The sequence below is a fragment of the Amphiura filiformis genome, chromosome 18 (assembly GCF_039555335.1).
Source record: "Amphiura filiformis chromosome 18, Afil_fr2py, whole genome shotgun sequence".
Classification (NCBI taxonomy): Eukaryota; Metazoa; Echinodermata; class Ophiuroidea; order Amphilepidida; family Amphiuridae; genus Amphiura; species Amphiura filiformis.
Genome location: NC_092645.1, coordinates 27,199,038 through 27,215,987, shown reverse-complemented (window position 1 = coordinate 27,215,987; position 16,950 = coordinate 27,199,038). Strand labels below are relative to the sequence as shown.

At 35.5% G+C, this 16,950-nt stretch overlaps 1 protein-coding gene across 4 annotated transcripts in view; it reads left to right on the top strand.

The window, feature by feature from the left end:
- Positions 1-3,025: 3,025 nt before the first annotated feature.
- The window catches only part of LOC140140068 (uncharacterized), a 117,691-nt gene continuing 103,766 nt past the window's right edge, over positions 3,026-16,950 (top strand). For 2 of the 4 annotated variants that reach the window (XM_072161884.1, XM_072161883.1), the window contains exon 1: positions 9,939-10,262. In XM_072161884.1, the coding sequence (XP_072017985.1) occupies positions 10,172-10,262 (91 nt within the window). In that variant the 5' untranslated portion in view covers positions 9,939-10,171. Of the gene's footprint in view, positions 3,486-5,615; positions 5,748-6,390; positions 6,529-7,206; positions 7,412-9,938; positions 10,263-16,950 lie in introns of those variants that run through there. The other 2 variants (XM_072161882.1, XM_072161885.1) reach the window with 2 other exon arrangements.

Here is a 16,950-nt window from a genome sequence, read left to right as displayed (position 1 = left end):
GTTCGATCTTGTTCATAATTGTATGTGTCGATAGGTTTCACCCTTTAACTACACGTACCCTTAATGATCAGTGATAATAGTCGGCTTTTACAGGGATGGCGCTCTCTCATTTCCATGCACTCCATAGCGCCATTAGGCGAACGTTTACGGTATATCGGCAAATGCAAAGCGGTGGGATCAAATTGTGAATGCATTTGTAAACTTGAACCACAAGGGTTTTTTATTCAAGATAAAGTAAAAATATATCTTGGCATCTGTCTTAAATGATTTTGCTCTATTGTTATCTACATTAAACTGACGACAACGTGATTTTAGCAAATTGCGTTAATTGTGCTATTGCAAACAACAAATTGAATACTAAGGTAGATTTACCAAATCTGGGAAAACCATGCACTGTAAAATACATTGGGCTATACTCACTCTACTTTCTCCAGTTTTGGACGATATCATGTAAAGCCAAGGGAGTATGGGTTTCAAAATGATTAACCCTGACCAATTACATGCCCCTGTGAAAGATATTTCCACAGGGGTGGTATGGATTTGGATTTCAATTGGAATAGCCTATAAACTGCAGGCATTTTATGACAAAGCATTTTATAATGTTAATGTAGTTTTCTAATTTTAGGCCTATAACATGACATTTTAACCTTGATGGAATAACGCTATGACTTCCAATCCCGCCATTGTGGTTGCTGGCATATCCAAATAATATAAGTTGGTGTCCCAACTTGGTAAATTGGGGACTGTGTGTTCAGTGCTCCCCATGAATAAACATCTCCGCATAATTGGGCAGCGTTTGTTAAGTTGTTCTTTGGTTGGTGTTTACTAATAGTATAAATAATAACAATAATAACAATTGGAAAAATAACTAACTAACTAACTAACTAACTAACTAACTAACTAACTAACTAACTAACTAACTAACTAACTAACTAACTAACTAACTAACTAACTAACTAACTAAATAAATAAATAAATAAATAAATAAATAAATAAATAAATAAATAAATAAATAAATAAATAAATAAATAAATTAATTAATTAATTAATTATCAGGTTATATAAAGGGTAAAAAGGGTATAAAACGTTTTCATAACATTCAAACACGTTTTTTGATAACTTCTAACATATTCTAACATAATGTTACATTTATTTAAGTGTTGACAAAATGTTTGGCAAAAATAATTGCAATTATATTTTACAATAACCGTTTGCAAACATTAAAAACAATTGTAGTGTTTTTCATACAAAAAGTTTGAAACGTTTTATATTGACCTTTATATAACTCGACATTTAATGTTCATTACAACATTTTTACCAAAACCAAAAATCCAAACTATAACCTGTTAAAAAAGTTTTCAAAACTTTTGTGTTTACTGGGACAGCATTATTAAAATACTCGTATATACCAAACAACCTGAAATAATCTTATTTGAAATAATAGGCATTATTACAAATTTAAAATCCTTCTTATTGCAAGTGGATTACGGGATGACAATTTTTATTGGGATTAGATTTTCATTATCCATAAGTTGATCATGTATACTTTCATGCTTTTAAGTATTAATTAAAGCATCGTCGCGCTGTTTAGATAGTTCAAAAAATACCTTCTGAACTTTAATGTTACTGATGAAAAACATATCAATTTTCGTCCGTTGTTGATATTAAGTTTAAGCAAATAGACCCAGAAGATTGTTTCTTTTTTCAGATATAAGGCCGTATAAAATTAATGTTTTGGTTCTCGTCCAGAGGATTTTCATGAATTGATGAGGGAGGGAGGTGTTTTTTTTTTTTTTTTTTTCCAATGGAAAATTAGCATTGTCAGTAGGTTTCGGTCTGCTCCAACTGTGCTCGAGGAAACGATGAGGCCCTTTTTTTTTTTCAAATGTGAGATTCTGAGGGATAAACCCCCTAGAGAACCACAAAAAGACTTGGAAGTGATGCTTGTTCTCTAATAAACTTATTTATATGTATGAAGATTTCATAAATCATTCCAAAGTCTTAAAAAATGAAAAATCTAAAAAAAAAAAAAATCTGACAAATCCCAGAAATTGAGGCGGGAGGGAACGAGAACCAAAATATTAATTTTACACGGCCTAAGGTAAATCCCCCATGAGAGCTACAAGTGAAAACACTGAAACAACCCCATTCATAAGTACGCAATTTTGACTCTAATATGCTTGTATTAGTCCTAGAATGAACTTTCATTATATCGGGTACGAAAAATGTAATGCAAAATGTGATGGTCAACTTCTGAGCTATGGCTGCTGCATAGATTTATGGAACTCTGCAATTGGGGGTGATACACTAGTTTACTCATTGTGATACTTTAGTAGTGAAATGGCTAGAAACGTTTACAAAAGGCCAGCCTGGTAACGTAAGAGCACCTTTGAACGATTCACTATGGACCACAATGGCCTCATCTTATTGCCATAGTTCAATAACCCCAATTAAACAATCACAGAGCAAAATTTGACCCCAAGTTGCGGAGTATGAGTTTGTGTACCCAATTTTTTTAAAGGTCATTCAAAGATGTGCAACTGTATTGGGGTTAAAGAAATGTGCCCCGATAGATGAGCATGTTGTGGATCCTAGCGATTAAGGGGAGAAAAGTTCATTCACAGTTACGACAAAACTTGCGATTCTTAAAAGTTGAAAAGAGGTCACTTACTTTCTGGACCAGAATGGGACTTAATATTCTTTATGAATTATTAATACCGAGGACCAATATTACTCAAAGGCAATTCGGTAACATAAACCCACCTTTAAAACAAGAATTATAGTAGGCATGATTTAAGTTCACGGCTGAAAAACTTCATATCAATAGATTCATGTTATTTCGCAAAGTTGACACTAGGTCACATGCGAAAGAAAATACATTTCTTATTGTTAAATCAAGTGAAAAGTTTTATAAAGGACCTAGGGTAATGTAAACGCCCCTTTAAAAGAAAATTAATCGTAAGTATTTAGGTGAAGGGTGAAACAAACATAACTCGCGCCCAGCGGCGAGTCTCTCTGACATGTCTGAGTAGAGCGGTGTGGCCTACTACGTTTACATGTAGTCCCACAAATTTGCGACAACAAATTAAATCTAATTTCTGGGATTTCTTTACATCCGAGTCCTGGAGGCCGTGTGGTTAGTTTCGTATTGCCGGTTGGTAAGAGTGCAGTCTTTATATATAACGTCTGCTAGGAAACTTAACCATGTCAAACCAGAGAACGTTCGGATCTGTCTACCTGGTTGCATTACAAGAATATCTTTCCTAATGTTTGTTGCGTCTTTGAGTAACTTGACTGCATCTCCGTTGTACGTACATCCTGTTTTATGTACTGTCATGTATGGTATGTCTGGTAGGATGCAGAATTCAGCACCTTTCACTGTATGGAAATAAGTCTATCATCGGTTGTACATGCAACGTTGGTTTCACATTCGGAATCGGAAATAAAACTTCAGCTGAAACTTTGGAAATATTGTGCTCAAGTTCGTAAGTATGAATACTTTAATTGTGTACTTTATATTGAAATATTACCGGGTAAACGCTCCTTAATAAATTCCTTCAAAAAGTTACTTTTAAATAAATGCATTTATTGAAGATTTGTTAATTGTTTGATTGCTTTTCAACGGTCGCTCCGGTTGGAGACACACTTGGATCCCCTTGAATGACCAGGCTTAAGCAACAGTGATCGAACCGACACCAGTCGGGCTGGAGCTTCGGGGACAAAAATGTACAAGGAACAGTGCATGCCCTATTAACATCTCTTTTGCAGCCCTTTTAATAACACATGTCCATTCTCGCATTTGCTCGGGGCCTCTGAACCCTCGGGGTTCCTGGACTTCGTCCACCTTTGTGGGCCGCTTGATACGCCCCTGCGAGTCGGACTAAAAGCATATAGGCCCCAATAATCATACTGGCCTTTATGGAAAATAAAGAAACAGAATTGAAGATACTTAAGAAGGAAAGAAGGGCACCCCCATGCAACAAATCATGTGAATAATTTTATTGTTCATAGACTTATGTTTAAATGATTGGTGTGCCCCTTGTCACAATGGTTTGAATATTCTAGGCTCAAAAACTTTAAGTCTTAATAAAAAGTACGTATCACTCCTTTCCTATACCTTGCCCTATCCCCAATCTTGTCTGCTGATATCACAGACCGAAGGGTCTGTGATTGCATGTTGATTGTACGGTAGCCCATTATTGCCATTCTAATGTTATGGTGTACTTCTAGTTGGGATAATTAGTATTTATTTTAGTCTCATCATACATATTACGCGGGTTGAATTGCGTGATAGTGGGTCTGTCTGGTATAGGATCTGATGTTTAATTCTCACCGTTACATGATTAGGTCCTTGGACGTCTTCCCGGACGTATATCGTTGTTGTTGTTATTTCCCTTGCAAGATTAATGATGGAAATATCGTCCATTAAAATGGCCTAATCAGCCACATGACAAAGATGTTGCACTAAGTTAGTGCTGTATACATGTTGAACCTCAATTATTGTAAGAAATATTTCTTTCGGTGTATTCTGCGTGAGACTAAATTTACCTATGACGTGAGCAAACTAGCTTTAGCCTAATACATGAAGGTCTTTGATGTGAATCCCGGATTTTAAAATGGGCAGTAATGAAACAACATCGTAGCCTTTTAACTCTAGTGTTACGGTATTACCGCCTAGGTGTGAACGGTATACCAATTTATGATTACTCGGTAATCACATCATTTCACTGAACGAAATATTAGCGCAATCATTTTGTCATATGTGTGAAAACTTGAAAAGAGGTAACATGTTAAAGGGCCAATAGTTCTATAGAGGAAGTCTATATCGCCAGTGATTTCCAAGGACAACACAAGGATTCCCATGGTAGAGGACGTCCAGAGGACGATTTAAGCACTTCCCATCAAGTCTTGCGGTTAGCACAGCTGTGTGAGTGAACATGACACCACTGCCCGCCCACTGCATACACACGTGCATGGTGAAATTTGAATTTTGACAGATATATTTACAATAAAAACCCTTCAAAAGGTTGGTCGATTTCACATTTTATGTTATCTACAGAAGGTGTGAATTATCCTTCATGCATACATCACTTTAGATCTGAAATCGACCAAGTAATAATGACACACGCACAATTCTAAAACAACATCTTTTGCACAGAGTTCAATGGGATTTGAAAAGTAAAGTGGCAGTTGAAACTCCAGTGATAACACTTTTGCAGTGCATGATGGGGCTTCCTTAAATCATCCTCTGGGGCAAATAGTTCTACAGAGGAAGTCTATATCGCCAGTGATTTCCAAGGACAACACAAGGATTCCCATGGTAGGACGTCCAAGTACTTCCTTAATCAAAATGGACTTGCAATGGACTTGCAACTGAAATTACAGGAGATCAATCCCCAAATGGAGGCACATGGCATTGATTTGTTTGGTTGTTTGTGTGAAACGTTCGCTCCGTGTGAAGACACACTTGGTTCCTAATGGAACCAGACTCAAACAAATGCTCCAGCCAAAATCCTATAAGTCATAGCCTGCTCTGGAAGGACGGCACATGAGGGAGTGAGCATGTGTAACCAGCAATGATTTATAAATTATTACTTTATTGTTCGATGGTTCAGTTCACAGAGACCACAATGAAGCTCCTGGTATTGATGTCCATTTATTTTGTTGGCACTCTGGCGGAGCTAGCGCCTTTATATACAACATCCCCCGATGATCGTACTCCTGGACAATATACGGTTTATGTTAAGGTAAGAATCGACAATTGGATACGCAAAACGAACCCTCTTCTACTTCTTTCCTTTCATCTTCATTTACTTCCACTTCTTCATGTTCTTTTCCTTCCTCGTTTTTTCTTCTTCGCACTGTCGTTGTCTTCTATATATACAACCAACACTTCTTCTACTTCTTCGTCTTCTTTTTCTTCACCTTCCCGTAGTTAGAGTAGTGGTCCATTTACGTATTATGCAAATTTCACCTTTTACTTAATATTGGTAAATTGTCATATCAACATGAGCTCGGAAACTTAAGTTAAGGGAACAAACCAAAAGATCGATGACGTCCTATAAACGTAACTGGTTTCGTTTAGGGGGGGGGGGGTAAAAATACTTGATTACGTTTGTACAAAAAAATCGGTCTGAAAAAATGTGTCAATGTGTCATTATTATTATTATGTCAAAATTTTCAAAAAATTATTATTACGTTTCTGTCAGGGAGGGAGGGAGGGAGTCGGCTGAGAAACGAAACTAGTTACGTTTAAAGGACGTCATCGATCTTTTGGTTTGTTCCCTAGGTAAGATGATTTGAAAAAATATTGATAATAATCTTTCTATTTATGTTAGCGATCTTTATTGTCATGATTTCCTTCTGTGTTTCTCCCCATGAACATAATAGAAACGTGTTGATCTTGATGAGTTTCTGCTGTCAATGAATACATCAGCTACTGAAAACGGTTACAGTTATGAAGTAACCAACACGTCATACGATCTAAATAGTTTTGTTGTATCTCTACCTGCAGAACATATTGATTGGGTAAGCTTACGATAATGTTAAAAATAATTAATAATAATAGAAAATAGAGCAGACCCGACACACAAATTATCAATATTGAACTTGTCATTTTCCATCTTAAACCTTTCTAACATTTTTCTACGCTGCTGCAATGCTTTTTGACTTTAATCATGTTAATGTGCGGTCAGCAAATGTGTCATCGACGTACCGCTTCAATAATACCGACGGACAGTGGTCGAAATAAGGAGGAAGATCTCAGACAAGTTTATCACCAAAGCAAGGCGGACTTCACTGACATCAATCCTTGACATTGTCTATATTTTTGATTTGCGATTTTGAAGTATTGCAAAGTATCACAAAATGTGGCCCAGTGCAGTGAAACATTAACGTTAACCTATTACTGTTTGTACGAATGTTGTTATATAACGGGTTCATGAAGGGGTTCACTAATAGAATTAAGAAATGATTGATTGTTTATGTCCAAGACAGAGCCGGTGGCAGACAGTCACACAACCTTAATTCTCGTAATGAACCCCGTTCCTACGTTCCCCAACAATCGGTAATTGTATGATAACAACATATACGTGGTTTTTTTTCTGATAAACATTCTTTGTGTTTGGCTCTCGACCAATCACGCGCGCCGTTAGATAACGCGTATGTACAGATGTATGAACACCTTTTCATCATGTTCATATACAGCTCCGGAACTTGAAAGGAGTTAAGTTTGTTGAAGGTGATGCCAACGTAATGAGCTCTGTAGTCTCCAGTCGGAGCTCGAGCCCTACATATCCAGTCAGTACAATCATGACCACTACCCAGAGAGCCAGTACCTCTATTACTACTACTACTACTACTACTACAACTACTACCCAGAGACAGATTTGGACTGTGCCACCTGGCATAGGTAAGTACATGCACCACTTATTATGTACGTATCTAAGGGTTAATGAAAAAAAAAAAAACCTTAACTGCAATAGGTGCCATATAAACATTTGACACTTTCTGCATTCTGTATTGTACACATCTACTAAAATAAGACACATGGCAGCTCTTGCAGACGGGGCTTCTTTAGTATAACATTTCATACTGAAATCAACATCATTCGTACAATTGAGGAGGTTTTTTAAAATAAAAATCAATCTTTTGATTGAAAATTCAGCCGGAAATTTAAGAATGTTAATTGATTTACGTTGTACCTCCGCCATCGTATTTGCATTTTCAAATATTATCTTTTGTTGTTAATTTGTTGATGGAAATTAAATAAAGCGAATTGAAATTGATTTTAATCTGAAGATGTAATCTAATTGATAAGGAATACATTACTGCACTCTTAAAACAATCTAGTCCATTCTAGTGAAATAAAATCTCACTAAATATCCCGAGTAAAATTTGACTCAAAATCATGTCTAGAATCAGGTTATATTTGACTCGGAAAATCTAGTGAGATCTTATGAACTAGTCAAAATTAGTTAAACTAGTTAAAATTATTATTATTATTTATTTTTTGCTTTAAGGGATCTGGAATGAGCGTTATGAGCGTTTTGACAGTATTTTTTGTGGGACATGAGAGCACATCAGACATTTTTTGAAATTCGCAATACAATACAAATTTTATCAGTAGGGCCTATGACAAATTATGATAAGATGTTTTTTTGATTTTTGATATTTAACAGTCCTCAATGTAAATTGTCTAAATCTAATGATATGTACTTAAATTGTATGTATAGCTGGGATGAAAAGCCGACGACCAATGGAAAATTGTGACCTTTCATATTGAAGATATACATCTTTTTCCCCAAAAGACCTTATTTTATTTGGTGGGTTTTTTTTGGGGGGGGGGGGTCCATATCTTCAATACGAAAGGTTGAAATTTTCAATTGATCGTCGGCTTTTCATCCCAGCTACATACACTTTAAGTACACATCATTAGATTTAGAAAGTTTGCTTCGAGGACTGTTAAATATCAACAAAAAAAAATTATTTGCCATAAAATATGTATTATATGTATTATGAGCGTTTTGACAGTATTTTTTGTGGGACATGAGAGCACATCAGACATTTTTTGAAATTCGCAATACAATACAAATTTTATGACAAATTATGATCAGATGTGTTTTTTTTATTTTTGATATTTAACAGTCCTCAAAGTAAATTGTCTAAATCTAATGATATGTACTTAAATTGTATGTATAGCTGGGATGAAAAGCCGACTACCAATGGAAAATTGTGACCTTTCATATTGAAGATATACATCTTTTTTCCCCAAAAGACCTTATTTTATTTGGTGTTTTTTTTGGGGGGGGGGGAATCCATATCTTCAATACGAAAGGTTGAAATTTTCAATTGATCGTCGGCTTCATCCCAGCTACATATACTTTAAGTACACATCATTAGATAGATTGCTTCGAGGACTGTTAAATATCAAAAACAAATAATTATTTGCCATTAATATGTATTATATCGCGAATTTTCAAACAAATTATTTGATATCAGAAGGACATTCTTCGTATTCAGAATGCAATTCGATATGCCTGATGTGCTTTCATGTCCCACAAAAAATACTGTCCAAACGTTCATACCCCCACCCCTTAAGGTCTGTTTTTTTATTTATTGCTTGCTTTAAGGAGATGCGAGTATACACACTGTTAAAACACGTGTTAAATTTTAAACAAATGGGATCACAAGGCATACCACACAATCCGACAGCTAGTGCCAGAAGTGGGTAAGTGCATAATTATAGCTGCCATATGTAATGTGTAGACGAGTACAATATACCGTGTGTAAATTTCCAAATGTTCACAGGGCAGCTATTGCACTTACCAACTTCTAACACTGAGCATTCGAATTATTTCTTAAACATTTTTAACCAAAAAGTTTCAACTTCTGAGAAAGTGTATTAAAAAGTTAAACTTAACCAACAATTGCATGGTTGACTTGGTAAACCGTGCTGGTAAAACATTTTAACATGTCCCTAACATTGTGGAAGACACGTCATTTTTAATGGTTAATAGGTCTGAGCTTACCAATATGAAAAATATGTATACCCAACCTGCATGGTAGCATATATTTAAACCTATGATTGTAGTTAAATTTTTTGATATTTTTTACAATGTCATTTTTTACTTAACTTTACTTTAAAATGTCCCACTCTCTCACCTCAATTTAAGGTCACTGCGGATGTAAATAAGGAAACACTTTTCTATTGTCATATGATTACCCAATAGCCATGAGTGGTGACAGTTTCTATTATTATGTAGTGTCAGTATGGTGACCCTCAAAATACCCACTACTTTAAAGAGCTGTTTAAACAACCCTATCTCACTTTATTCGGCCAATGAATTCAAAGCAATACGGATATACACACTAAAACTAGCCCTTGCTCCGTTTACGTCGATAGAGCCTTACTCGCTCTCGACTCACTCTCTCTCATAAATATGCCCATACTAGTTACTACTCTACATTACATGACGTAGTTTACAGCGCGGCATACGCTTACGCTGGTTCACGCCCGTAACATCATCGAGCACAGCAGCGATTTTGGATAGCCAGCTCGCTTCTGTGCTGAGCTAACCATTCGCTACTACACGGAACATATATTTATCTACCTTGTGCCTGTAGTTTTAGATATTTATCAACATCAGCCACGGATTTTACATAGTTTTTTATGCACAAAATGGCAGGAGATATAATATACAAGGTGTCATCGGCCGTATTAACTGTCTTTCTACTAGTGGCATCCACAGCTAGCCAAGAAGGTAAGAAAAATTTGTAAACACAGCTAAAAACATATATATTTTGTAATTGCATATTACAATTTTTAGCGGGAGCTAAGACTGTGTGTGTGTTATTGAAATATCCACTGAAGCATGACGGGAAACTGGCTTATATGCTTAGAATGACAAGTAAATTTATTTTAGCTTTTGGCGGATTGTTTTATACTTTGAGTATACCCTGCCATATATTTCCGTTTTAATACGTTTTGCAGGTGCGAGGATGACAAGTGCAATGCTTGTATCATCATGAAAAACTTTGACCATGATATCATTAACGCATCTGTCACCCAGTTTGGCTTAGAAGCTATTTTTTCAATAGGTGATGCAAAAATTCGATTTTTATCATAATTTGTTTTTAAAATCCCATATGCTCTGGTAAAATATATGCGGTTGTATAGTGTGGTGAGCTCGGTATACCAGTGGCCTTGAAATGGCGTTAGCCCCAGCCACGCTAAAGGTTTTTAAATTGTATTTAAATACTTCTCATTGATTTCCTACACCGCTATGTTTACCTATGAGATGTATGAGTTGAGATGAGAAGACGCTGTACACATATGAGCCCCCGATGTGATTTACTCGTTTTTATCCCGGGTTTTTTATATCACTCTTTAAACATTAATGCATTTTTACTTCGTCATATTTTATCTGATTATTTAACGTTTAGAAACAGCTGCTTTCTATACCATTATATAGTATAAACTGTCAAATGAAGGCACCGTCAGAACATATTTTTCTTAAACTCTATCTTCATATGTGTGCACGTACGTTTTGCAGGAGTACACACCCATATACCCAAGCAACTCAAGAGCTTGAAAATAAAATGCATTCGCTGCGTCTTGAAGGCTCCGTTGTGACAGTGCATGCAGCAATGACTTTATTAAACCATTTGAAGTACTAAGTATGAGACAAACATCATAGATGAACTCAAGCACTCGAGTGTGCAGTTTTTGTTTTTTTGTCGCTCCTTACGAGTTAATTTTATTCACACGACATTTACGCTGTTGTACGACACAAACAAAATTGCATTTATTGTAAGAAAATAGTTGACCCTCTTTTGATCGTATATATATTTTTGATTTCATTATTATTCAAGCTAACACAGGTCAGTATTTGATCTAATATTAAGTAAGTTGTTCAATATTTGAAAGATGTGGTTGGAGAGTGTATACCGAGACATATATTTATTGAAGTGATCAATACACAGGTAGCATATTGATTATTGGCAAATAATTTCTATAAGAGAAACTAGACATTATTTATACCATTGTTATGTAATATATTTATGTTAACCTATATGTTTACCAACGTTATTTTTCTGGAACTGATCAATGTTGCAATGTTTTGCGTGGAGACTTTAAAAAAATGCACAAATGAAAATTTAATATCGACACTAGTCACGAAGAAGGAGTCAAAATGAGCTAAAATGGTCGCATCGCCAATGACTCAATTCGTAAACCTCCATTCTAACACGGATAGCTCAGGATTTGCCCTCGAGTTGTGGAGATGAGTAGCCTACGGTGTACCCAAAACATTCAAAGGTCATATACAGCCTGAGATGTGCAAGCATAATAAAAGGGTTCACTGTATGTATAGAACCCTCAAGAGAAACGTGTTTTTAAAAATTGAAATGGTTCTTTCTGGCCCTATTGACTATTGACTTCTTCTTTTAAAAGAACGAAATTGAAAATGTAAACTGTTACTTCCTTCGTAAAATTGTGAAATTAATATATACAAGCATATTAGGCCAAGTAAAAAATAAAACATGTTTCACGTCCGGGTTTTCGAAAAAAAGGAGGAAGAGGGGTCTTTTTATTTTCTATTTTTTATCGCAAAATTGGTGTAAATACGGTAAAATACCCATACTTATAGCCGTTTTAGCGTATACAATAATCATGCCTGGGAAAAGGAGGAGGCCCTTTTTTATTTCTTGTTCTGAGAATTACACCCCCTCTAATGATAACAAAACCTTCCTAAAATGTTTCTTGTATCTTAACAAGGCTATAGAAAGCATCCCAACTTCCTAGACATATTTTTTGAAAAGTTATAACTGAATTTCAAAAATAAAAATATATTGAGGAAACCTCAAAAAAGGAAGCGGGAGGGGACGTGAAACATGTTTATTTTTTTATTTGGCCTTAAATATGAAATAAAAATAATTGAAATCATACACCATTTAAAAAAAAATACAAATCATCAAGTAACCCGCATCCGCATGCATTTACCATTATTGTTAATACCTATATTATGTTACAGATGTTACTATACAATGTCATTTTCTCTGAAAAAAAATATGGAAAATTAAAGTGAGGTTTGCTGTAATGTTATTAAATCCGTATGTTTTCACATATGGTACATATAGGAACACAATGACATAACTGTACTTAGGATAAAATCGTCTATTAAAATACGACAATAATAAACAAAGACTGTGTTATCTACCATTGGTCCGATATGCATGTCACATCTGTGACCGTTCATAATTAGGTCCTATAGTACTGTAGATGATCTGAATGGTAGGTAGAGCTTTAATATTATGAATTTGCTTGTTGGATATAGAGAGATTTAAACTAATGCTTTAAATTACATTCCCAGATATGGAAACTTCTAAACTTGCCCCGGATACGTGTGTAACTATATGACTCAGAGTGGAATATCATTCACAGTTACACATTTCCAAAGCTGGATTCAACATTGATGTATATAGCCCCAAAACTTACCTCATGTTATGGAGTGCGAGTTTTAGTACACATTGCATTCAAAAGTCACTCTGGGTGCGTGTACGATATATTGGGATATGAACCGTGTCCTGGGGGATAGCGTAAATGCAGAAGATACTGATGACTAAAAGACCGAAGCATTAAACTTATGCCTTTGTATAGTATGTTACATATACATGTACGTTAAAGAAGGATCCTATGCCATCATTACATTTAGGCCTACTTCAATTAATGAATACATCATTTTGGCAGTCATTTACATACAATTATTTATAAGTTATCACTTTAATTTAGTTTTTTTCAGTCCTTAAATGGTATGTCAACTTTATTGAAATTATGGATAATTATTTGTACGCTCTTCAATACTTCATATTTTGATGCTTAGATGGAGTGGTATGTCTATATAAGCAATATAGTTATTAATTTTAGTTTTATTATTTCGGTATAATGGATTCAGTTGGGGTGACTGTATTCCATTTTCATGCATGCACTCACTATGGACCACAATGGCCTCATCCCAATGCCATAGTTCAATAACCTCAATTAAACAATCAGAGAGCAACATTTGACCTCAAGTTGCGGAGTATGAGTTTGTGTACCCAAATTTCCAAAGGTCATTCAATGAATGTGCAACTGTATTGGGGTTAAAGAAATGTGCCCTGATAGATGAGCATGTTGTGGATCCTAGTGGGATCCTAGTGACTATCCTGTATATGGCTAATGGTTCATGGGTATTTTAAGGGTCAATCTTCTCAGCACCTATTTCAATTTGCATCTTAGCTGGAAACACAACACTCTCTGTAGGATGAATCACAGTTTACAAATGAATAACAAGCTGTTAAAAAATTCTATATCACTGAGCCATTCATCCAACTGAGCTACATCTCTTACACTCTAAATAGTTGCGTAAAATTTTACGCGAAATTTTTGCAATTCTATATAGGTTTGTACTATAACATGAAGAGCGAAACTAGCATTTTTATCCAACAAATAATGAAACTAGCATTTTGTCTTAGAATTGCAAAATTTAAATGGTAACACTTCGTGTGTAAATATGTAATATTAGTAGGCCTATTTTCAGGAAGCTTATATGGCCGATATTGACGACATTTGGCGTAACGTTTTATCAACAATGTGGCTTATTTTGAAAGCAAAATATTTAAAGCAAAGTATCACAATGAAAATTGTATTATTGACACATTTACCCAACTTGAACAGTACGTTGCAGTGCTGTGCATACGAAATAATAAAATCATCTTGCAAAAGGCAGGTTTACAAAAAGCGAGTGGCAAAACAGTTCAAAACATTAACAATAATAGTAATACACACAAAAAAAAACCCCATTTAGCTCACTATAGGCCTATATGAGAAAAAAAATATAAAAATCGTATCATTTTTTTCTTCTTTAATTAAAAAGACGTTGATTAAAACTTCAAATTCTCCCTCTCGAAGATTTGTTCTCTCGTATACTCATGAAACGTGCTTTCAACATATTCTGTAAATAGCAGGACTATACATTTAAACATGTCACCTGCGCATACACGTACACACCTTAAATCGACGCTTTTTTGCCTATACTGCCATTAAAAATTAACTGCAAAATCGAAAGACACAGGGTACCGCTATAATGGCTCTCTCTTAAATTACGTTCAGCAATATAGCAATGGCTTATTATCCATCTACCTGCATACACAGGTGAACTGAGTTGAGCAGTGTCATTATGTGATGTACAGTCACTATAGCAATAAAAAACAGTCCTTTCTTATTATTTGGTCAATGAGCAAATTGCATTAGGCCGTATAAAATTAATATTTTGGTTATTGTCCCCTCCCTCCTCAATTTCTGGGATTTGTCAGATTTTTTTTAAAAAATATTTTTTAATTATTTTAGACTTTGGAATGATTTATGAATTTTTCATACATATAAATAAGTTTATTAGAGAACAAGGATCACTTCCAAGTCTTTTTGTGGTACTCTAGGGGGTTTATCCCTCAGAATCTCACATTTGAAAAAAAAAAAAAAAAAGAAAAAAAAAGTGCCTCATCGTTTCCTCGAGCACTGTTGGAAAAGACCGAAAACTACTGACAGTGCTGATTTTACATTGAAAAAAAATGAAAAAAAAAGTGCCTCATCGTTTCCTCGAGCACTGTTGGAAAAGACCGAAAACTACTGACAGTGCTGATTTTACATTGAAAAAAAACACCTCCCTCCCTCATCAATTCATGAAAATCCTCTGGACGAGAACCAAAATATTAATTTTATATGGCCTTATCAAGAGTCGAAAATTACTCTTTTTATTTCTTCAATTATTATTTCTTGCTGAGTAAACTCGCATCTGCGGGTATGTTAATTATTTCAATTGTATTAATATAATGGGCATATTTTAGTGAAGTGAGTTTTTATGACCATCGTATGCAATGAAGTATTTTATTAACAGAGTTCAATTGCTATAATTATATTCATATTTTATATATTTTTTTTCCAATAAACTGCAATGTTCAATAAGGAACACGAAATAACGTCCAATTTCGTTGGTTGTAGATAAATCACAAGCGCTTAGCGACTGAATTATGAACTAGCTTAGTGGACAGAGGATAGGTTTACACATCTGATCGTTTGACAGTGATTGTATGTAGAGCTAGAGGTATCGATTATCTTATTTAATGAAACAATCGATTGCCCGGTTTGCCATTATATGTCTGTCACACTACGACGGACTGGATCAACGTACATCACCGAATACAAAAATATTTTATTCGGTGGAAAAATCACCAGTCCGGCAGAAGATTCGGTGGGATTTTGGGTCCGATTCCCGTTCGTCGCTCTATGCGTTGTGGCCGCTAATAATCCTGCAGGCGTCTTATTTTCGATCGTTCAACGTCCGACAAATGACCGGATTTGGGGGTCCGATTCCCGTTCGTTTCTCTATGCGTTGTGGCCGCTAATAATCCTGCAGGCGTCTTATTTTCGATCGTTCAACGTCCGACAAATGACCGGATTTGGGGTCACCGTCCGACAAATTTCCGGATTTGGGGGTCCGATTCCCGTTCGTCTCTCTATACGTTGTGGCCGCTAATAATCCTGCAGGCGTTTTATATTCAATCGTTCAACGTCCGACAAATGACCGGCGAATCCGTCGCATGTGGCACCAACAGGGACGTCCACCCTATCAGAAAAGTGGGGGAGGAGAGGGTTTTTGAGAGGGTTTTTGACCCCTTAGAGGCAGTGACGTAGCAAGCACTTTTCAGAGGGTGAACAAAGTGGGGAAAGACAACTTTTAAGGGGGAAAACTTTGACGAAAATGGTCAAATATTGGCTAATAAGTACCAAAGGTCTACAAATCTGATATATCAGGGCAACCAGCGTCCGGGGGCAATAGAGGTGAGAAACCTTTGGACAATGAAGGCCCAATTGAAGCCATTTGTCATTTTTTGGATCAATTTTAGCACTATTATTGGGTACTATTTTAGTTTGAAACAGCCGCAAATTGTTGAAACGAAAGCCTAATTGAAGCCATTAAAAAGTTTTCACCATTATTGTATAATATAAACAATTGTTTTAAAAATAACACGTGGATGTCCATAGCAGAAGCAAAAAGGAAGACTTGTCCATTTTTGAAAATGAAGGTCCAATTGGAGCCATTTGCATGGGGACTGTAGGGCCTATTTACATTATTAGGCCTAGGCCTATTGTGTATAAATTTAGTTTTAAAAATGGAAAATTTGGAAAATTGTTTTTAGTGCATCATTTTTACACTATTATTGCTTTAAACAAAAAACAAAGAAGGCCCGATTTGAATTTGCTAAATTTAAAATGTTACAATGATCCACTGACACTTAGATATAAGACTTCAGACTCGTAATTTCAGGTAAAGCATGCATGGATTGATATGTTAAAGTCAGCATGGTCAGGAATAGGCCTATAAGTCCGTCTTAAATACTGACTTTGGTGAC